This window comes from Phycodurus eques, chromosome 13 (assembly GCF_024500275.1).
Source record: "Phycodurus eques isolate BA_2022a chromosome 13, UOR_Pequ_1.1, whole genome shotgun sequence".
NCBI lineage: Eukaryota > Metazoa > Chordata > Actinopteri > Syngnathiformes > Syngnathidae > Phycodurus > Phycodurus eques.
In genome coordinates, this window is record NC_084537.1 from 9,026,832 (window position 1) to 9,050,766 (window position 23,935).

Here is a 23,935-nt window from a genome sequence, read left to right on the forward strand (position 1 = left end):
ATAAAGGTTGAGAAACAGTGCTCTAATAGCCAATGTGCCCTAATTAGTCACCAGGTGCCACTTGACCAAATTAACACCTCTCTCAAATGAATGTTCCCCCGCCCCCATCCCCCGTAGGTGTAATTATGCCCAATTGCTCACACACAGATAGCACAGGAGATATTTGCATTTTCTTTCACAATGGAAAACAGTTTAGGTGTCTGTCTATGACATGTTTTTGTCAAAATACCACAAGGATCATGAATCATGGACATAGTTTTACAGCATATATCCTGTCATGGTGAAATCGCCCTGTTTTAGGGTCAGATCTGTCTCCTCTATTATCGCTGGTCGATGCAGCATTTCATCAACAAGCTACCAAAATACAGTTGTCAAACATTGTGGGCTTAAATGTTTTATTCACGTTCTTTTTACAACATATTACACATTCAATTAGAGCTGCGACAATCGTTACATTAAATAAATGTAAAAAAAAAAAATTTTTTTTTTTTAAATAAAAACATGAGGCTACAGTCAATTCAAATGAGGGAATGTTAGATCGCTTCTAATACAATTCATAAAATATACAGTGTTTTAATAAGATTACTACAAGCAGGAACATTCCAAATAGCTAGGAATTTTCAAAAGGAACATTCAAGTCTCGGCCATTCACAAGCTCGACGTCTGCCGAGCCACCGTTTGGCTTGTGGTTTGGTTTATTTTGGGGGACAGGGGAGCACCTTTGAAGACCACCAACCAACCAAGACCTGGCAAAGAATGTGCAGCCATCCTGAAAACTTTATATCGCTCTACGTAGGCTAACATTGTTGGTTTGACGCTTAGCTTAGCATAGCATATACTGTACCATGAACCGTGTTTCCACCAAGTAGCATAGTTCGGTTCCAGTACGGCACGCAATTCTTGGCGTTTCCACTGTCTAAAGTTGTGAAGGGTAGCAAAACAAATGGTCGCTACTGGTTTTGATACCAAAGCTCGACATAAACGTCTCCCATGTCAATTCCTGGTCTGAGTTCCTGTTCCTGCCGCCTCTCCCTCTCTATTGTATTCTCTATGTGTGGGGCAGCAAAGCCCTCTGCCCCAAACAGATACAGCCTAGGGGGAATTTTGCATAGCAACTAGTTAAAAAGTCTAGAAAACAACCTATCAAGTTGGTTGAGCTTGTCACGTTCTCAGTTGTTGCGATGTTCTTAATGTTCTTGCCGGACACTGCCTCACCTTTTTAAACAATGCGTGGGGCAGCGGAGCACTCTGCCCAAAGAATTTGGCCTCGGCAGAATTCTGCCCAGCAACAAGGTGACAAAAGTCATGAAATAATCTAAACAATCTTGTCTTTGCGTCTAGGTAGCTAAGGTTTTCGGTTGTTGGGGTTTTCCCAAGGTTCCTGTCAACTCTCCGTCTCTGCGTGTGGGGCAGCAAAGCCTTCTGCCCTGAGCTGCCAAGCAATCGGCGTAGCAAACGTGACTGGGCTAAATTTTGGATGTAATTTTACCTGGCAACAAAGCAAGAAAAGTAAAGAAAGCGTCCAATCAAGTAGGTTTATCTCATCGAAGTGCCGAGCTATCTTAAATTTTCGCAGTTCAGGTGTTACGGACGTTCTTTCCCGTTCAATTCTGCCTAGCAACAAAGTGAAGAATCCAGTCAAGTTGGTTGTGATAGTCGCTGGTAAAGTTTTCAGTTGTTGAAGTGATCCTGAAGTTTCTGCCACATCCGCTTCTCCTTTTTTCTGCTATGTGTGGGGCAGCTCAGCCCTCTGCCCCAACGGGTTGAACATTTTTGCTTGGGGTTGCAAAGGATTTCTGCCTAGCAAGCGAAAGTCAAAAAATAATCCAAACAAGCCAGTTGTGCTTGTTGCCACTAATTTTGCCACTAAACGTTGCCGCTAAGGTTCCTGCTAAAATTGCTACCAACCAGTCGTCAATTATTGACATGTTCCTGAATTTGCTATCAACGCTCCTTTTCCTATTATTAGTTGCTGGGCAGTTTAGCCTCCTGCCCCAAGCGGCCACAAAAGACAATATTTTGCCTAGCAACAAGTGTCCACTCCAATCCTGTCGCTGCGTCTAGCTCGCTAAAGTTTTCAGTTATTGAGGTGTAGCTAAAAAACAAAATATCATACATTACAATAGAGGCTTTTTGTCCTTTACCAAATTTTATGTTTGCATATATCTGATTAAAATTTTCAGTTATTGAGGTGTTGCAAAAACATACAAGATAACAACAGAGGCTGTTTGTCCTTAAAGAATATTTTTGTTTGCGCCTTTTTGTTTGCGCGTTTTCACTCAGGCTGTGTGTCCTATAGGAAGTTTTATGCAAGTGCCTAGCACACCAAAAGGAAAAAAAAGAAAAAGAAAAAAAAACACAAACCAGATCAGGATTCACCTGCCAACAACAACTAGACCTCCTGATGGAAATGTGGCTCTACATAGAACCTTCCTTTGCCAGTCGGGTGCAGAGGTGAGCGTCTTGGCATTTGAACAAAAGACAGTAGGAGGGTCAGAGGAAGGAGAGCGGGATGGCGAGGACCGCATGGGTCCCCGGGAGAGTGAAGGGGGAGTGGGGTTTTTTGTAGGTCAAGCGAAGGGAGGCAAAGGGAGGAGGGAGCTGGAAGTCCGATAAGGAGAGGCTTAACGTGTGTAGTGGATTGTGTGGACTCCTATTCTGCGGGGCCGCCAGACGACAGGAAGCAGAAGGAGATAAAAGCTAAAGATTGCACGAGGACACAGGAATGGAGGGATGGCAGCGAGATGTTTGGAAAAAAGGAGGAAGGTCCCGTCTTAAGTAGCTCGCGTCTGCCGCCCGCCCGACAGCCCCTTGACGTCATCCGTGCTAGTCAGTCGCCAACCTGCCAGGCGAAACGGCGGACCCTAAATCATACCCACCACCGCCCAACACCGACCCGCTAACTCCCCCAAGAAATGCGCAGCTGTTACAGTACAGGCGGCCAGAAATAGATGCCATTAACGTCCATCAGGGGCCAGAGGAGGGCTCAGTACCGCCGTCTTCCAACAGGCCGGGACTAGACAGCGCCAACTCAAAGTCCAACGTGTTTGTTGCAATTTTGTTGCATTTCTATCGAGGAAAAAGTCAAATTTAATTTTTACCTATCCCCAAAAATAGAAAAGATGTCTTTATTCTCATAGTATTTGACTTTTTAACTTGAAAGGGTGCAACTTTGTTACCGTAAAATTATGAGTTATTATTTAAAAAAAATATAAAAAAATATAATAATAATCTGGAGAAGTCTGACTTCATTTTCTGGAAAAAAAAAAAATCCATGACAAAATATGCATTATTCTTTATTATCGCCCCCCACCCCAATAAAAGAACTCATTTTTATCGTGCCAAAAATATGACTTTATCCCCAAAAATCCCCCAAAATGTCCAACATTTTTTGGAAAACAAATAAAACTTTTGTTCTTGGAATATTTGTATTTTCTTCCCCATCATTACAATTTTATACTGGCACCGGACTATTGCAATATTAGTCATTCGAACTGCTCTAAGTGCTAGAGGACTCTGCATCTTTTTGCACAATTGTTTTTTGTCAATGTCTTTCTGTCCCCAAAGTGTTCTGTAAATTGACTGTCTGTTGTCGTACTAGAGCGGCTCCAACTACCGGAGACAAATTCCTTGTGTGTTTTGGACATACTTGGCAAATAAAGATGATTCTGATTCTGATTTCTCCCCCAAAAATGTGACTTCTCACTTTGAAAAAAATACAACTTTGTTCCTTTAAAATTACAACTTTTTGACCAATATTTTTTTCTTGAAAAAATATATTAGTTGTTCTCAGATTATTTGTATTAACTATGTTTTGACATATGCCTTTAATCTTGAAAAATACAGGTTGTAATATGCCTTTTCCCCCAAATTATGACTTATTATTGAAATGTTTTTAAATGAAAAAAAATACAACTCTATACTTGCCGGATTCCAACTTTGCTCCCAAAATAAAATCTCGTGATAAGAAGACTACTTCATCTTAAAAAGGACAGGAATCATATCTCTTTCGATGCTGCCCCGAGGTCTGGCCTGGTCCTCGTCACGTGGTTTCCGCCAGATTGAGTCATAAAGGCAAGAAGATTCAGGAGGCTGCGGACCGGCCCGTGGGGCGTCTGTAGAGCTCCTGCGGCGCCGATTACGAGGGTTGTTAGGCCTTAAACACTTTTTTTACGCGTCACCCGGTGAGTGCATAAAGGGACTCCTGTGAGGAAATTATTTGACACAACCACTGAAAGAGCGGGTGCAGGGGGTGGGGGCGTCTATTCTTCCTATAGCCTGTCTTAAAGGAGGAGAGATAATGGGAAGTAATGACGACTGAGGGGAAAGGACAAGTGGGGGTGCGTCAGGCAGACTAGAGAGGTGGAGGCGTCACGGAGGAGTCAGACCTTTATCTAAGAAGAGAAGAAGAAGAAGGGTCAGGGAGTAAGAGAGAGAAAGAGAGAGGACATAGTGGTTAGAAGAGAATGTTGAAACATTTGAAGGGTGGGGGGCAGGGGACAGTACGGCGCCCCTGCGCACACGCGACGGGGCAGCGTTGTTATCAAAACGAGGCCGGGACTCGATAACAATGACTTCAGGACCATAAATCTCATTCGATGCGGATACGATTAGACTTGTTTATTACAGATGGTATTCCTCCCACCCCCACGAGAGCCCCGCTTATTTGAGGGCGAGCTGCCGGGCGAACTGAGAAAGGAGGCTGGGCGCTTTGGAGGGGCCACCAGCCAGGCCCTCCTCGCCGTTCTTGCGGGTCAGCTCCAGCTCGATGGTCATTAGCACCCGCCCGGCGGCATCCTCTCCTGCTGCCGCCGCCCCTCCGCCACCCGTCCCCCCCTCCTGCCCGGGCCGGAGCAGCCGTCCAAGGAGCGCGCCCCGGCCCCGCCCCGTATCCTATTTGCGATCCTTGCGGGACTCCTGCTTCTTCTTCTCCGAGGCCTTCAGCTTGGCAGGGTCGGCCGCTGGCGCGGGGCCCTGTGGGTGTGCAGGGAGAGAGGGGGGCGGGGGGAGAACAGGGGTGGAGAGTCACTCGAGGAGGAAAGGAGTGCCAGGGGGAGGGCGGGTGGCGGTTTTAGATGGACGGGCGGCGCTGTGGTGAAGGGGAGAGAAGAAACATTTAAAAAAAGTAGAAGAGACTCAAAGAGGTGAGAGAGAGGGCATGGGGGGGCGGAGAAAGATCCTTTTAAGGGCGGGGAGAGAGAGTGAGGGGGGGTGGTGTCCAGAGCTGGAAGGGGGGGGGGGGGCAAAAGAGGTAACCATGCATTAGGATGGGACACAGTGACAGATGGGCTCCACGCACCTGTAGAACTTATGATAATTCATTAAAAACACACACATACTGTTTGCACACAGCGGAGTGGTGGACAACACAAAGTCCATAATGTTTCTTGTTTCATTTTGTTTTAATTTATATCAAGATTTTAATGCGAAAATGTCTCATAGCGTTACTTTTTTTTTTTTCCCCTTGAAAAAAATCTCAACTTTGTTCTGGCTTTTTTTCTTGCTAAAAATATTTTATTAAATAAACATTATTCTCGTAATATTTGGCCTCATTCCAGAAAAATGTCATTTCATTTTCGTCAAATTTGACCACCTTAATCTTGTAATGTGCTGCCTTTTCCCTGAAAAAAATGAATAAACTTTTCGTAAAATTAAAGCTTTTTATCTAAAGAAAAAAATACATTATTCTTATTTTAATTTGCTTTTTTTTCCTAAAAAAAAAAATTATGACTAAAAATATATATGGCTTTATTCTTGTAATAGCTACAGTTATAAATATTACATTATTCCTGTATGATTACGATATTTGATTTCCTCTAATATTGTGACTTTTCTCCCTCATATTTAGGGGAAAAGGTCACTTAATTCTCATAAAATTATGACTTTTTAATCTAAAGAAAATACAAATAATTTCCATAAAATGAAAATTTTTCCCCCCAAAATAAATGGCTTTTAATCTTGAAAATGTTCATGTCGTGGGATTCAGACTTTTTTACATAGACAAAAAATTACAAACATTATTTACTTGACTTTTGACATAGAAAACAAATATGACTTAATTCCTCCAAGATTTTAAGAAAACTTCAATTTTTCCCCCCTAAATCCAATTTTATTCAATAAGGTTGCACTTTTCCGCCTGAATTAAAACAAAAAAATTATTAAAAAGATGAGCACTTTTTCCTCATTAAAGTCCTGCTTACAAAAAATGTTGATCTTGAAAAAAACCTGATTTCATCATTTTTATTTCTATTATTTTATATTAAAATAATGTTTTCAAGATCCAAAAATATAAATATAATATAAACAACTAGTTTTCTAGATTTTGTTTAATTGCACATGGCTGCCTGATGTTGACATTTGTGTCATTGTTTAGTCGCATTTTGAGCATTTCCAACTATACAAATATACATAAGTAGGGTTGGGCATCGGGAATCGAAGGACCAATTGGAACCAGGACTAACATTCCGGTTCTCCCAGCATCGTTCAAATAAAGAAATGTCGGTTCCCAGTTTCGATGCTTACAGTCCGCCGACCCCGACGAAGAAAGTGGCGAAAACCAACGAAGAAGCGGCGAAAACCAACGGAGAAGTACTCGCGCAAAGCCATGCTTGTGCCCAACGGCGGCGGCGAGCAAAAGTGTGTCTTAACTTTGTTAAAATTAATGACTAGTCGCCTCAGTGCAATACTCGGAATAAGATTATGTTGTGCAAAGGAGGCTTTCGCGATGTGTAGAAGTCTTACGTGCTCGCTCCTGCTCCGAGTCTCAGCCGAAATCCACAAAAACAGTATCACACACAATATCACAAACACTAACCTTGTGTTTCGTCGGTAGGTACGGAAAGGAATCAACATTTTACAGAGCATTTGGTTCCATTCCATCACTCTTTTTCTTGCGTCTCGTTTTCCATAAATGTTTTACCGTTGTCGTGTGAAATTATTTTTCGTTCCAAAATGTTGAGTTCCAGTGCATGCCCTTCAAAATAACAGGCTAGATGCTTAAAACAGGAAGTCAAGTTAAAACTTGCACATATAAATCATTTGATGAGATAAACCAGTGTCAAATAACTGCAGTATTTTAACAATGCTATATTTAACTTTTAGCTGTAACAATAATTAATTAGTTCCAGGTGGCACGGTGAACGACTAGATAGCACGTCTGCCTCATAGTTCTGAGGAGCGGGGTTCAATCCCCGGCCCCCATGTTCTCCCCGTGCCTGGGTGGGTTTTCTCCGGGCACTCCGGTTTCCTCCCACATCCCAAAAACATGCATGGTAGGTAAATTGAAGTCTCTAAATTGCCACTAGGTGTGAATGTGAGTGCGAATGGTTGTTTGCGCCCTGCGATTGGACTGGCAACCAGTTCAGGATGTACCCCGCCTACTGCCCGACGACAGCTGGGATAGGCTCCAGCACTCCCGCGACCCTTGTGAGGAGAAGCGGCTCAGAAAATGGATGGGATGGGTTAGTTCTACACACATTGACTTTTAGTTCATAGGTTTGATATTGATACGGGTTATAAAGAACCAAGAGTCAAATGTTCATTTTAGTTTATGGTGTGGACCGCTAAAAAAAAAATGGATCTTCATAATTTGGACACCCTTTATTGCAACTTTTTTTGACCCAGACCCCTAAAATAATCGGGATCGAGAATCATTTGGAACCAGAATCGAAATGAGGAAACGGAATCGGTACGGGAATGGCTCAAATTCAAACGATGCCCAACCTTATACATAAGTCGACAAAATCTCCCCAAAATAGCAGCACTAAAGTGGAATTGGAGCATGTAAAGGCAACCTTTATGAAGCCTGCTCAGTATGAGAACTTTAAAAGCGTTGACTGCTGGCGGCAAGGAGAATTTAAAACACAAGCCTCAGCTTGATGAGCACGGCTGTGGTCTCTAATCAACCCCCCGCTGAGCACCTCTAATTGGACTCTGATCATCAGCCGAAATTCACAAAAACAGTATCACACACTGTATCACACAGTATCACAAACATTAACCTTGTGTCTCATCGGTAGGTTGGGAAAGGAATCAACATTTTGGTTCCAACCCGTTACTCTTTTTCTCGCGTCTCGTTTTACATATTTTTTTTATGCAATGAAGACAAAGACAAAGAAGAAGAGGAAGAATAGAAAGCAGAAGAGGAGGATGCGGATACGGACGCATCCGGAACCGCGGCGGTCCAGAGCTTCTGGCCCTCGAGGCTAAAATGGAGGACAGCGGGAGGGGGGTGAAGAGGAGGAAGATGAAGAGTGAGTGCTAGTGATTTCCTGTCTGAGTGCATCACATGACCTGAAGGAGAGGAGGAGAAGGAGGGGGGGGAGGAAGGGGCAGATGCTCCTCCAGGCCTGCGGGGGAGTCAAAGGTGATGAGGGAAGAAGGGGGAGGAAGAGGAGCGCAAATCGATACAGAGCGCTCGCCGCAATTATCATTCCGCAACCCTGCGTGTGCGTGCGCGTGCGTGCGCTTGTGTGTCTGTGGCTGTCGGTCTGTGTCTTTGTATTCGCATATATGAATAAATAACTCTAAAAAAACAGGGAGGGTGCATGCGTGACAGCGTCGTCAAGGCAACCAAGCAACGACCACATTGCCCTGCACCCACCCACACACACACACACACACACACACACACACACACACACACACAGCGGTCTGTGGCACTGGAGAGTAACCTGACAACCATCTGACAGTTAAAAGAAGAGCAAAAAAAGAAGAAGACAGTGGAGTTGGAGGTTTGGGGGGGTGAGGTGTGGGGGATCTGGAATGACAACAATGAGTGTAAGAGGCCCTTTGGCGCCCCCTGTAGGTCAGCAGTGTAATAACAAGAGGGGCCTTGGTTTTGCTTGGCATTTTGAGGCCTTCACTGACTGACCTTGTGTGACGACATTTGCTCAAAATACACACGACACAGATATCATGCCAAAGAGAGTGGATTCTTGCTGTGAAAGCGATCCTGAGTTTAGGATCGGGCCCTTTTCATAATAATTGTGACTCCTCAAAAGCAGCAGGATTCTTTTCATAACGTCACAACACTGAAAATCAATAGGGTTCTTTTCGTAGTGGTGTGAAAGTCCATAATCTAATAGAGTTCGATTTTTATGTCACGGCGCTCAAAATCAATAGGGTTCTTTTCCTAATGACGTGACGCTTAAAATCAATGGGTTTCTCAGCATCAGCACAGTCAAAAATGCCAGAACACTCAAAAACAATAGGGTTCTTTTTGTGTTGCGACACTCAAAATCCATTGTTTTTATAACGTTACGATACTTGAAATCAATAGAGTTGCTGGTTTGCTTGTTTTGCGTGATGTTGGCGTGTGATTGGGCGAGGAGCGGGAAGAGGAGTGAGAAAAACCGATGTGTGGTGTCAACTTGCCTGTCTCTGCTGTGATCCCTCCTTCTTTTTCTTGCCGTGTTTGCTGGAGGACAAAACAAAACAAAACAAAGAGATGTCAAGATGTCTTTCTGGCGTTACTTAGCGTCGCCACGCTAATCTACTGCATGCGCTGGATTAGCCACCGGATTACACGGAGATGAAGATAAGAAACAGGCTAAATCACTTCCCGCGCATCCAGAGGCAGCGCTAAGGGGTTGCCGACTATTCTCAAAACACTCGAAACAAATGGGCTTCTTGCCGTGACGTTACGTCAACAACCCCTAGTAAAGCTCTTCGGGGGGGAAATCGAAAAAAAATATCGAGCAGTTCTTTTTCATCTTTTACCAATTTAGGTCCCTCAAAACCAAGAGGTTTCTTGTCCTACTGTCACAGCAATCAAAATCAGTTAGTATCTTGTCATGACGTTACTAAATCAAATAAACACAAGCAAGATAATCAGTTAAACATCGAGTTAAAAAAAAAAAACATGGATTCCCTTGATCTTTAACTAATTTAGGGGCCCGTAAACCAATAGGGTTCTTACCATGTCACAACACTCAAAACCAATAGGAGTGTTGCCACGACGTTACAACAACAACCCCAACCTCATCGGTGGAAAATCAGGAAAAAAAACGGTGTGTTTTTTTGTTGTTTTTGTTTATCTTTCACCAATTTAGGCCCCTCAAAACCAATAGGGTTCTTGTCATACTGTCACCGGACTCAAAACCAACAGGTTTCTCGTCATAACATCACAACGCTCAAAATCTGCAGGTTTTTATCGGGACGTTAGTAACTTAAATAACCAATCTGAATCGGCCACATTGTGTGACATGTCACTCAAAAACAAGAGGGTTCTTTTCATGGTGTCATGTCACCCCAAACCAATAGGGTTCTCGCCCATCCCACCTAAACGTCCCATAGCATGGGCAGTTGATCCGACCGGACCTGAGCTAGGCTACTACTTGGCGACGCAGGTGTCGGTGCCCGGGAGGGGCTCCGGCCGCAGCCGCAGGCCGAGGCGGCCGCCGGGCAACCGGAGCGACCCCTCGGGGCCCCGCACTGACCTGACGCTGAGGCTGAAGACGCGGCGCGCCACCAGGAAGCGCATCAGGTAGTAGATGACCACGATGAGCAGCAGCAGGCCCAGCACCGCGCCCACAATGGAACCCGTGATCACGCCCGCCTGGATCGGCACTGCGACACAAGGAGGGGGGAGGGCGGAAGGATTAAGAGAGACGGTAAAAATAAGTGACGGTTAAAAAAAAAACAAAAGTAATTTAAAAAATGCGGCAGTCAAAAAAAGTGATGGTCACTTTGATACCAAAGTGATGTTGAAAAAGGGACACTGAAAAAAAAAAAAGATGATGGGAACAAAAAGTGAAGCCAAAAGTTGTCATGAAAATAAAAAGAAATGGTGAGAAAAAAAGGTGACAAGAAAAAAGTGTTGGTTAAAAGGTTCTGGCAAAAAAAAAGTGGCAGCAAAAAGTGAATGAAGGTTAAAAAAAGATGGGAAAAGTGACGTAAAAAGGTTATGGTAAAAATAGTGACGGTAAATATCATATGGTAAAAAAAATGACGACAAAGAAATGACTGTAAAAAAAAGTGAGGACAAAAACGTGACAGTGAACAAACAAATCAGCGAAAGTAAAAATTGACAGTAAAAAAACAAAACAAAAAAAAGTGACAGCAAAAAAGTGATGATAAATGAGTGGTGAGAAAAAACTGAAACTAACAATTGAGACGTTAAAAATGTGACATGGAAAGTGCCAATGAATAAGTGAAAGCAAAAACTGACGGTAAAAAAACTGGCAGTTAAAAAGTGATGGTAAAAACTGACTACAAAAGTGATGATAAATAGGTGCCAAAAAAAAAAGTAATGGTAAAAAATGATAGTTGAAAAAGAGTCGGTAAAAGAGTGACAGTAAAAGTGAATGTAAAAATATTGCCAAGAAGTAAATGCCAAGAAAAAAAGTGAAAGTTAAAAAAAATAATAATAATAAAATAAAGTAAAAACATTATCGTAAAAAAAAATAAAAACACTTTTACAAAATAAATAAATAAAATAAAGTAAAAACATTATCGTAAAAAAAATAAAAATAAATAAAAACACTTTTAAAAAAATGTAACACTAAATATCTAACGGTAAAAAAATGCAATGACAAAAAAGTAACGGTAAAAAAATGAAAATGACACTAAAAAGGTGAAGGTGAAAAAGTGACGGGAGAGCGCTGAAGTTGTGCAGGAGAATGAAGGAAGGTCGTCAGCTAAAGCGAACGATAACAATTGTAAAGATAAGTCCAATGCCTCCCAATGAGAGAAATCCTGCATCACTCCTCTGGCACTGAAACAATCAAAGATGGCCGCTCGGTGGAGTAGAGGTCGTCACGTCTGCCTCATAGTTCCGGGGTTCGAATCAATCTTCGTATTGTCAAAATTGGAAAAAACAATTCCATTTTTTAAGCTGAATATATTTTTATTTTTGCAATTCTTTTGTACCTTTTACTTTGTTTTGCAATTTTAAAACCAATTTTTACAATTTTATATATTTTACAAAATTGTTGCGAGACGAGGCTCCTGTCAAACAGCCGCAAATTCTTCAAAATAAGAAAATTGCACAATTCTACAAAAGTGATACATTTTTTCATCAAGCGCTAAAAGTGAGAAAACAACAAAACCCTTTGTTTCTACAAATTTAAGTGACTTATTTTTTTGTACAAATTGTACAGAAGTCTGAAAATTTGTACACAACTTTACACAATTGTACAAAATAAAGAAATTTGTTGAAAATGTGTAAAACAAGGTTCAAAATATACAAACAAAACAACAAAAAATTTTTACAAATTGTGCATTGTTTTTGCAGAAAATGTAACATAATTATATACAATTGTGCAAAATGGTACATAGCTGTATACGATTTTACAAAATAAAACGGTAAAAGTGTAAAACAAATTCAAACAAAACAGCAAAAATAGATTTTTCATTGAATTAAAGTGGATAAAAAAATTAACAAAATTGTACACCGTTGTGCATAATGAATAAAATTGTAAAAAAAAAAAAAGTTTTAAAATGGACGAGCAAAAACCTTTTTTCTATGTATCAAATCACATAAAATTTTGCACAAAACTGTACAAAGGTTTTTACAGTTGAGTCAGTTTGAAATGTCTTTTAACAAAAATATACAAATTGTCCAAAAATGCTACAAAATGTAAAAACGATATACAAAATTTTGCAATTTGAAAAAAAGTACTGCACATTTTTTTAATGTAAAGAAAACTGAATAATGGTTTCAAAACAATCTAGTTCATTTGTACCGAATATAAATACACAAAATTGTTGCAGTGAGGCTCCTCTAACGGTTCGAAATAAGAAATCACAATGAAAAAAATGAATCTACATCTGAATGGCAACGCCAGCCTGCTGGGTCCGTCCTGTGCCATCTACACACAAGTGGAAGTTATCTAGCGTGACGACAAAGCGGCGGTCTCACCTTTCTCAAAGACGAGCAGGCGCACGTTGGAGGGCCGTCCGACGATGTCGGGCGGGTTCTTGGCGTCGCAGGTGAACGTTCCGTTGTCGCTGAACTCCAAGTTCTTGAGCATAATAGAGCCGTCACGGCGGCTCGGGTCCCCCACGAACTCCAGCCGGTCCCTGAAGGGACCCTTGTTGTCCACGTAGGCCATGCCGCCCGTGTAGTGGAAGATCTGAAAATGCACACGCACACACACTCCCTCATTTGTGACCATTTCCCGTTGTTGGCTCAATCTGCTGATTTAATAGCTTGTTTTGAGATTTCTAAGTACCATACATGTTTATTATTCATAATGAAGTCAGTTGAAATTGTATATAGTCATGCATTAAATTGATAACATTTTAAATGAAATGAATATTTGTCCTTTTTCTTTTAAACCTATGTAAAGCTTTAGATTTTTTTTCTTTTCAGTCAAGTTTTGTATTTATTCATTTTAAATGTTTGTTCAGGTTTATAATTTATAATTAGTACCCTTAAAATTTCTATTAATTTAATTGTAATTATTTATTTTTGTTTGAATTTTTATTTTTTGTATTTTCTTAGTCACTGTAAGCGCTACATATCTTCTTTATCATTCATCATCTTCATTTCATCGAAGTGTAAAGTGTTGGGTAATCTTTAAGAAAAACAAAAATTGGGAAGTAACTTAAAACATTTTGTCTTCCTACTAATCAAAATGCAATTTTTGTCGTAAAGAATTTCTACTAAAACGTACTTTAATGATTCTTTGAAATATTACAGTAGTAGAAGAGCAGGAAGGAAATACAAAGCAGCTGCTAAAATGTCCGCCGAGGGAGGAGAAACATGAAGGAGGCCACACCGGGACAATTTAAGAGATAATGAGTCAGGAGGAAGAAGAGGAGGAGGAGGAGGAGGAGGAAGAGGACAGGATGGAGGGAGATGAAAAGTGAGATTAGAGGAGAGACAGGAGAGGACGATAGGAGGACGATGAAATGAAAAAGGTGCTGGACGAAGATTACAAGCTAACGCATGCAAACGTGCAAACGTCTTGATGCGAATGAATAAATAAGTGACATTCAAGTTCTATTAGCGGTCATCCCTTATGAGCACGTCTGCTCTTCACTGATTGGCTGGGAGAAATCATATGATTTCCTTTGCCTTCTCCACTTTGTTACCAAATATGGTAGCGTTCGTCGATTTTCTACAGCACTTGTCCTCGTTAAGGTTAATTTTTATACGTATTTTTTTTTTTGGGTGTTACAGTTCTTAAAATTATGTAATCAATAAGGACAACAGTTCACTTCGGAGTTTTTCATTTTAGCCAGTCGCAGGTCACATATAAACAAACAACCATTCGCGCTCACATTGACACCTACGGGCAATTTAGAGTCCTCAATTAACCAACCATATTTTGGGATTAAATAGAAATAAAATTACTTTTATTTGATTGGTTTGTTTAAAATATAATTTGATCATCGACTAAATATAAAAAGAACAAATATTAATTGATCATTCATCTTTCCCCATAGTCAATTAAGGGCATGTTGTGGGATAGCCTTCCTAATACATATTGTACTCATTATTGGTGATGACTTGGATAAAAAATAGAAAGAAAAAAAAAATCATCTTTTTTGCTAACACTGTAAACCGATATACAGTGGCGCCTCGAGACACGAGCGACCCCCGACTTACGAGTTTTTGCATTGACTTACGAGCCCAAACTTCAGAAACGAGTGCTGTATGGCGGCAGGAGGCTCCACTAACTTGACAACAAGCGGCGCTTTGGCTGATATAATTAGTAAATATTCTTCCCCAAAAAACAAAAACAAAACAAAAAAAAGAGGCTTCGAGCTGTACATTGCCACTACCAGTTGGAGTTTACTTGAAAACTAACTAGACCACGGAGAGAATGACACATTGTGAATTTGAAACAACCACATCCTCCTTCAAGCATATGATGGAAAACACCACACCCGCACGTGCTAACAATGAACATCACACCAAAATAAAATACAAAAACGCCAGGTTTTTGTATGTTTTGAAAAACGATGGTGTTTGAGATAAGAGCATGGTCACGGAATGAATTAAACTCGCATCTCAAACGCCACTGTACTATACTGTATTTATGTATTTAAAATGTCTCCCTTGTGTCAAATGTGCCGCGGATCCAAATGTAATCGTAATCGTTTAGTGACTTGTGCGGTATGATGTAATGGCGTGTGTGCGCGCGTGCATCTTACGGAGATGCTGTCCCTGGACCCGTCAGGTCTGTAGGTCCAGGAGAAGGTGACGTCCTCGGAGGTCCAGCGCCAGGAGAAGAAGGAGCAGGAGAGCCGCACCTCGGTGCCCACCAGGGCGTGGCGCTCCCAGCCCGTGTAAATCACGATGGCCTGGGACGGCTCGGGCACTGCCAACCGGGAAATAGCAAAAGTCACTTCCACCTATGTGAAGTTCCTCAAACCTGAAGGTTTCCGGACCTCTCCATAGTACTACCCTCCCAAGCAGGGTCTGCTTTTAGCCCCAGTTTATTATCCCGGAATTACATTGAAGATACTAGCTCCTGTTCCAGACACCCAAAACTCCAAAAGTCACCACAGTTCCAGGGTAAACTTCCTGGATTGCAAAAGGGACTAAAATATCCAAGGCCACATTTTGAACTCATGTCCAAGGAACTACGTTCTTGTTACTTGCAGCTCCGAAACTTCAAAGTTCCAAACAGATATGTTCAGCGCAGTAGACCCTCACACGAAAAGCTAATGCCCCAGTAACAAGGTCCCGAGAACTCAACTTCGACAATAGTTCACATTCTCTAAAAATACACAATAGTCCTCCAAAGGTTCCCAGTTGCTGGGGGAAAGTTTTTAGTGGACAAGTCAGGTATTGATTTACAGGAACTTCAAGTGCCAAGAAATAAATGTTTTACTATTATAGCCAAAAGAAGACCCTACAATAGTCCAAAATATAAACTACATTCAGACAATAGTTACCGTGGTCAAAACATTACAGTTTTTTTTCACCTAAATTCTTTATTTTCACCTGATGCTAAATATAGAAAACAGTTCCTGTAGTCCAAAAACAAAATGGCCCTTCAAAGCCACATTTTCAAGTCCAGAAATGTTTTGTTTCATCAAGCAAATACAAAGATTCCGTAGAATTTTTTTGTTGGTGGTATTTCTTGAACTAAAGGTTCCTGGGGCCACTCGTGACAGATCCCGGCCGAAAGGTTACTGGACCTCTCAAAAGAAGTACTACCTTATTCTTTTTGTCCATGAAAAAAATAATAATAATCTCCTTGAAACAAAATTGAGACAATATTGAAACGACTGTGGTCCAATCACCTTAATTTCCAGGAAATCTTTGGACTTGGTACCTGGAACGAAAAGGTTAGCCTAACAGGGTCGTTCGACCCTGAAAAATGAACTGGTTTTCGGCAGGGGTCGACAGCATTGAACAAATCTGATTGGATAACATTTTCTATGACGTCTACTGCTGCGTGCATACATGGGACAGAAACCTTTTAGTTCCAGGAACTATATTTGCAAAGAAATAAAAGTTCCTGGAACTTCAGGTGAAAATGGAGCCTTAGATGAGCGTCGTGTGTTTGGACCACAGTAACAACAATATTGTCTAAATTTAGTTCCAGGGAGATTTTTTTTTTTTTTAGACATAAAAAGACCCTACTTGGGGGAGCAACTAGTACCGCAAACTAAAAGTTCCTAGACCTTTAGGTGTAAATGTGGCTTTAGATTACAGTTGTGTGTTTAGACCACCTAACTATTGTCTAAATTTAGTTGGTGGGAGATGATTACGTGGACCAAAGAAGACCCTGTTTAGGGTGTAGGACTTTGGACAGGTGCAGGAACCTTCTATGAGATACTAGTACCACAAATTAACAGTTCCTGGAAGTTCAGGTGAAGTTCCTGGAACCGTTGGTAAAAATGCGGCTTTAGATGATCATATTTTGTTCAGATCATTTTAACTATTGTCGAAATTTACTTCCTGAGGGTTGTTTTCATGGACAAAAGTTGACCTTGTTTTGGGGGTAGTACTTTTGAGAGGGCCAGGCACTTTCCAGAAGCTAAACATGTACTACGATGTAACAGTTCGTGTAACTTTATGTAAAGCTCCTGGAACTTTAGGTGAAAAAGCATCTTTCGATGACCATTGTGTGTTTGGACTACAGACCCTAGTGGAGGAAGTAATACGCTAAAAAGATGGAAATATATGTAGTGAGCGTATACATTATCATCCCAATCTAAGCAAAATGTAGTGAGAAAATATTGAATGTGTCACGAGTAGCGCATGGATGATGATTGATGCTAATTGGCTTTCGGGCACTAAATCAATATTTCAGCGGCCGGGAAAATATGACGCTGTCAAAAAAAATCGGACCGCACAGAGTAACGTCTTAATAATGTAGCGGAAAAAGGAAAACACCTAAAGTTCTATTGTCGCAAGCCGAATAGCAGCCGAAAGGAACTAGAGCGACGTGTCAATTAAGAAAGATGATAGTGGAGTTAATTAAAGTACAGTCAATTAAGCCCCCGCTAAGCTGCTTAGTAGTCGTTAAGGAGGAGATGCTGAGGACCAATCAGAGTCATCAATGCTTGCCTACAAGTCATGGAAGTCACATAAGATATTTTAACATAGAATCTTAATATCATGATATAGCTATTCAAGCATTAATAGCTATATATATATATATATATATATATATATATATATATATATAAATATATATATAAAGATTTATGATACATCAAAATAGATAGTATGGAACTGACTTCTTCAAAATTTGTACAAAACATCCCAAAACAATGGATTTTTCTCTCATAATGAAAACTATTGAAACATCTAAAAGTATATCTGATGAAAATTTAATTACAAAAATGTTATACATTTTCTTTAATTTATTCAAATTATTTTTTATAAATGTTTTCAGAGGCAAAGCTAGTAAAAATATTCTTTCATTCAGAAGAAAAAGGCTCATCTTTCAAAACAAAAAAGACAAAAATATTCAAACATCGAAAAATATATCCAATGAAAGGCTAGCAAGTTGAATTTATTTATAATAATTTATATATCTTTGTTATTTATTTAAAATATATATTTTTTTAAATTTCAGAGGCAAAGCAAATATTCTTTCTTTCGTTTTCATTCAGGACAATGCTTGTCTTGCAAAACATTTAAGACTCCAAAAAAGCCGTTCTCGATTTCAAGAAAATATTTTTCAAAACATTCAAAATATATATCCGATGAAAAGCTAACTTGCCAAATTAACTTAATGTATTTTGTATATCTTTTTAAATGTATGAAAAATATTTTATAATTTTTTTTCAGAAGCGAAACTAAAATGCACTTTCATTTATTTTAATTCAGAAGGAAAAGGCTTGTCTTGGAAAAACATTAAAAACTTCCAAAATAGGCTTTTACCTCACAAGAAACAATATTTACAAATTTTGAAATATTTAAAATGAAAAGCAAAAATGTTGAATTAGCTAATTCTATTTTTAAAAGGTACTTTAAAAAATATATTTAAAAAATTCAAAAGCAAAACTAAATTGTGCTTTCATTCATTTTCATTCATTCATTTTCCGTACCGCTTCTCCTCACAAGGGTCACGGGTGTGCTGGAGCCTATCCCAGCTATCTTCGGGCGAGAGGCGGGGTACACCCTGAACTGGTCGCCAGCCAATCGCAGGGCACATAGAAACAAATAACCATTCGCACTCACATTCATACCTATGGGCAATTTAGAGTCTTCAATTAACCTACCATGCATGTTTTTGGAATGTGGAAGGAAACCGGAGTACCTGGATAAAACCCACGCAGACACGAGGAGAACATGCAAACTCCACATAGGCCGGATTCGAACCCAGATCCTCGGAAATATGAGGCAGATGTGCTAACCAGTAGTCCACCGTGCCGCCTCGTCCATTTTCATTCAGAAGGAAAACACTGACTACAAAAACACTTAATAATAATGGATATATAATAATAATATCATAATAATCATTTATATATATTTCTCAAATTGATTACAAATATATTTTTTACATTTTTGGTGAGCGAAACTTCATTCATTCTGAAGGAAAATGCTCATCTTGAGAAACATCAAATACTACTTAGCCCTTTCTTTAGAAATATTATTTACAAATCTATAAATATATATGATGAAAAGGTGACATATTGAATGAACTTGTAATTTTCAAATATTTTAAAATGTATTACAAATATTTGTATACACTTTTTCAGAAATGAAACTAAAATGTGCTTTCATTCATTTGCATTCAGAAGGAAAGCCAGACTATAAAAAGCCCTTTTCTCTCAAAATATATTTTTTTAACAATCTAAAAATATTTCAGATGAAAAGATAATGTGTCAAATTAACAACATAAATTTTATAATAAAAAAGGAAATCTATTAACAATATATTTTTGTTTTAACTTGTTGATATGACATACTGTAGTGTGTAACTCTGCTGTCATCAATTTAGCATAAAAACGTCAATTTCTGTTGAAAACTGATATCTAATTAACATTTTGGTATCATTGGCATCCAATAAAATGTACAATAACTACACGACGTGCAATTTACACACACAAACCTCATATCATCACTGTCCAATTTAAAAGCTTGTATTTCCATTTTTGTTGTTGTTTTTTTTACCCAAAACACATAAAATAAAACATTTTGTTAGTTTTTTTTTTTTCAACATAAAAAAAGCACGTCTAAATGTGTAAAAAACAAAACAAATAAAAAGGTGTTTTTTATTTATTTTCAACATAAAGAAAACATTGCATTGTAACTGTATTAAAATTAAAAAGAAAAATTGGAGATACATGCACATACACTACATATAATGGCTGTCCAATAAAAAAAAAAGTAACATTATTTTAGGTGTTTTTTTAATTAAAAATTAAAATAACACCTAAAATAATTCATTTGAAACAGAAAAGAATCCATTGCATTGTTTTTTGACTAAAATAAACAACAACTATAATGTTGGTGATACATGCACACACACACCATATCAGCTCTGTTCAATAAAAACATGTATCTCAAATTATTTGTTTTTCAGCCAAAACATCAAAGAAAGATTTTACGAGACAACATCTCACTAAATTTGAATAAACGACTTTCAATCCATCCACTTTCTATCCGATGGAAAACATTTATCTCCAAATGTTTAAAACAAATTCTTTGTTGTTTTTGTCCTGCAAAGTCAGAAATCTGAAAAGTACATTTGGAAATGCACACACACACACACATACACACACACACACACACACACACACACACACACACACACACACAGAAACACGCAGGCACGCACGCACACACACACACACACACACACACACACACACAGAAACAAACATGCTCAATATCGCCACTGTCCAATGAAAAACCAATATCTCCAATTTTATGAAGAAAACTAAAATATTTTCTGGCCAATTTTTCTCTATAATAATAACATAACTCACTAGATTTGGAGATATGCACACACACGGTCAATATCGCCACTGTCCAAAAAAAAAACATGTTTTTTCTTCATATGAAAACAAAAAACAATTTGGATGCTTTTTCCACATCGAAAAAATTGAGGTACATTGGAAATGCAATGTTGAAAATTATGGATGCACATACTTGCTTTTCAAAACTTGATGCAGGTGTATGATATTCTATGAATATATTGCTATTTACCTGTGGCCAGGAAGAGGAGGGACGCCAGCGCCACAAAGATCAGCATGTTGGTCTTCGGTGAGTGTGGACTTCTCACCGACAAGGCGGAATCAACAGCGGTGACAAACACACAAAAACACACACAGAGACAGCGATCTAGGTGACGTAAGAGTCCCACTCTGCAGGCGAGTGTGCAAAGAAGAAGAAGAAGATGAATGATAGAGCCAAGAGGCACGGGACAGCAACGGAAGGCCTGACGGTGTGCGGAGTCTTTATAGGGGGACACACCCCTTGCTCGGCCGCTGGCCCCACGGACCCTCCTCCCCCTCCAGAGGGGCCAAGCAGGATGGCTATCCCCGACACAGCCCCACCCTCCTGGGATGGAGACGCTGACGTCAACCCCTCAAGCGGAAGACAGGAAGTAATATTAACTTTAAGAGGGCTCAACTTTGAGGAAATATTTCTTTTAAGTACACAAGCCGAGCTTAGAGAAACCTACACCACCCTGGACAACCTTGGACAAACTTCACCAACATGGACCATTTTGACCACCTTGAACTACTTTAGAGCACATTGAACCAACCTTACTGTATCGATTTTTAAACCCCCTTGGACCACCCTATAACATTTTGGACAACTCTAGGACACCTTGGACAAAGCTTAAACTACTCAGCGACATACCTTGGACCACTATAGACCACCTTGGACCATCCTGGACCACCTTTGGTCACCCTGAACCACCTTGGACCAAACTTACACAGCCCTTGACCAACTTGGGCCAATCTAGCCCACCTTAGACAAACTTTCAACTACCCTTCACCACACTGGACCATACCTAAACCACCATGGACAACTTAGTACTGCTATGGACCAAACTGAGACCGCCCTAGACCAACATGGACCACCTTGGACCAACCTTAGAACACTCGGGATCACTCTATACCACCTTGGACCACCCCAGTTCAACTTGCATGGCTCTAGGCTACCTTTGACAAACCTTAGATTACTTCGGACCAATATAGACCAAACTTCCACTAACTTGGATCACTGTAGACCCTCCTGGCCCCCATTTTGACTAACCCTCAACCACCCTTTACCACATTGGACTAACCGTGGACCGACTTTGACCACTCTAGACAACCTGGACCAACTTTAGATCAGCCTGGACAACTAAATACTACCTTGGACTCACCTTAGTGCACTCTAGACCATTCTAGCCCACCTTCAACAACTCAAGACCACACTGGACCACTTTAGACCACTCAAGACCCATCTAGCCCACCCTAGATCAACATTGGAGAACCCTTGACTAAGAACAGAACCATATTAGATCATATTGCTTGCACTTGTATCCACAGCTCAGGTATGTTATCATCTTAATTTTCATAGGTTGGATCCCAGTCAGTACCATCTGGGTTGCCCATAAGAGAAGAGAAAAACTGGGATTAGAAAGTGCAACAGTGGTCTAAATCCATGTGTGCGTCAAATCTATCAATATTTCATGAAAGATGATGAATAACTTGCACTCATGCTAACATGCAGATGCACTTGCATGCAAGCTAAAGGACTACTTACTTTTTGAATCCTCTATCAATCTCCCTACCTCACTTTCTGGGGTGTTGGCCTGGTTTTGCACTGATGAATTAGGAAAAGTGCTGAGTGCAACAATGGACTGTCCCCATATGTCAAAATTGAAACTAAACCTTCATTTAGAGCAGAATTAATCTGAAAGATGTGCTTTTTCTCAGTTAATTTCTGAACTTAACTTGAAAATGAACAAAATGCAGTTAGCCAACTGTCGTTCTTGGGGGGGTGGGCTCAACTGACTTAAGAGTTGTGTTGGAATATGTATGGCCGCTAAGTTTGGTGCTACGGCATTTAGGTCTGGGTCAGGGCGGTCCAGTACGCTCTGAAGTCAGTACAAAGGCTGTAAAGTCTTTGGACTCCCTCCCGCCAGATTCCTGCTGGCACAATGGAGCGCGGGGGGGACGGGGCCCAGGCCCGGGACCTCAATGGCGCTTTCACTCACCCTGCTGGGATGCACAAAGACACGCATTGAGTGCCCCCACGCCGGAACGTGTCGCCGCCACCAGCCCAGAAAGTTGAGGCCAGGACAACAGGAACAGAGACAAATGAAGGCCAACAGGGAGAGGGACGAGTACTTATAACATCTTGTTCATAAGTCCCAAACCACGTACACTAATGTACGTACTAATAGATCCAACAGCCTCAGAAATATCCACAGTCTTCTTTAGTTCTCGCCCATTTCCTTTCTTTATATTATTACAATATACAGAAGCTACAACAGCCAAGGCAATCCGCTTCTTCCCTGACAATCACGCCATGTTGTTTGTGGTTCAATAACAAAAATAATGCAGTACAGTATACATTATGTGTCACCTCAAAACATTGTGTCCCAATAAAATCACCACGGGTTGCAGTTTTTTCCGTTGCAGCGAGTAGGTTATGTGTACAAGAGTCAATTGCCAAGTGTGTGGGTGTGCGTTGTCGACTGTAATTTGCTTGCGATTGTCCAGTTCAGTTGCGTTTGGCTGAATTGCTCGGTGTGCGGCGGGCCTAAGGTTCTCTAGTTACCCAAAGTGGCGTAGTGTAGTGTGGTCTACATTGGTTTAAGGTTATCCAAAGTGGTCTAGTTTAACGCAATACGGTGTCGGGCCGTCCAGGAAAGTCTGAGATGGTCTGGTAGACCACCCTAGCCTGGCCCACTAGACCATCTTCACCTGATATTTCTCCCATTTCTAACAAAGGATGTGGCCTGTCCTAATGTGTTATTGAGGTTTAAAAACAGTGCCACCATGTGGAGCACTGCTTGGAAAGGTAACAGCACATCTTGCAGAGATTGAAGGCACGAAATTTTCCCATGGCTGCTAATGACGGTTTGGAAGGAGTAGCGTTCAGAAAGAAAGGCTCTGCAAAGTTAGAGGCAGTCATTAGTCATGATGTAAACACCTGAGGGACAAATGAGTGACGATGGCGGAGGACGAGGAAGACGACAGGGTCTTGATCATCATGCTCATCCTGGAGTCTCTTTCATGCTCGGAGGTCCTGGGGGTCCTGGCGGCAGACATTTTGTCCACTGGTGACAAATCACCACCTCTCCTAATAGAGTCCGCCGATGTCACCGCACAACCAAACGGACCATCTGCCACCTCATTGGTCAAAATAGCGGCAAAAAACGTGGCAGATTGGCGGTGGTCTGTTGGAGTCTGAGGGGGACTGTGCAGAATTTTGTGCCAACGCTACAGAAGCTGCATTACATGCAGAACCAAGCCCTCATTGTTCCCTTCATGACATTGACATCATAGAACATGAGCTTTGATCCAGGACAAACCCAAACCACCTCTCTTAAACAACATGGCAACCC

The 23,935-nt window shown here is 40.6% G+C and overlaps 1 protein-coding gene across 2 annotated transcripts; it reads right to left on the reverse strand.

The window, feature by feature from the left end:
- Positions 1 to 388: 388 nt before the first annotated feature.
- mpz (myelin protein zero) lies at positions 389 to 20,778 on the reverse strand. 2 transcript variants are annotated; one of them, XM_061694017.1, is made up of 6 exons: positions 20,572 to 20,778; positions 15,106 to 15,272; positions 12,863 to 13,076; positions 10,440 to 10,569; positions 9,376 to 9,418; positions 389 to 4,974 (listed from the first exon to the last, which is right to left on the reverse strand). In XM_061694017.1, exons 1-6 carry the CDS (start codon positions 20,615 to 20,617, stop codon positions 4,894 to 4,896), a joined length of 681 nt encoding a protein of 226 aa, XP_061550001.1. In that variant the 5' UTR covers positions 20,618 to 20,778; the 3' UTR covers positions 389 to 4,893. The 2 variants fall into 2 exon arrangements, with proteins under 2 accessions (XP_061550001.1, XP_061550002.1); XM_061694018.1 differs by having other exon boundaries at positions 4,885 to 5,224.
- Positions 20,779 to 23,935: the final 3,157 nt, after the last annotated feature.

Excerpts from the sequence above, each read along its gene's own strand:
- mpz (XM_061694017.1), bottom strand. The coding sequence starts at position 20,617 with ATGCTGATCTTTGTGGCGCTGGCGTCCCTCCTCTTCCTGGCCACAG. Across the intron at positions 13,077-15,105 it reads GGTCCAGGGACAGCATCTCC|ATCTTCCACTACACGGGCGG; the intron begins GTAAGATGCACG and ends GTGCATTTTCAG. Across the intron at positions 9,419-10,439 it reads GTCTTCAGCCTCAGCGTCAG|CAAACACGGCAAGAAAAAGA; the intron begins GTCAGTGCGGGG and ends TTTGTCCTCCAG.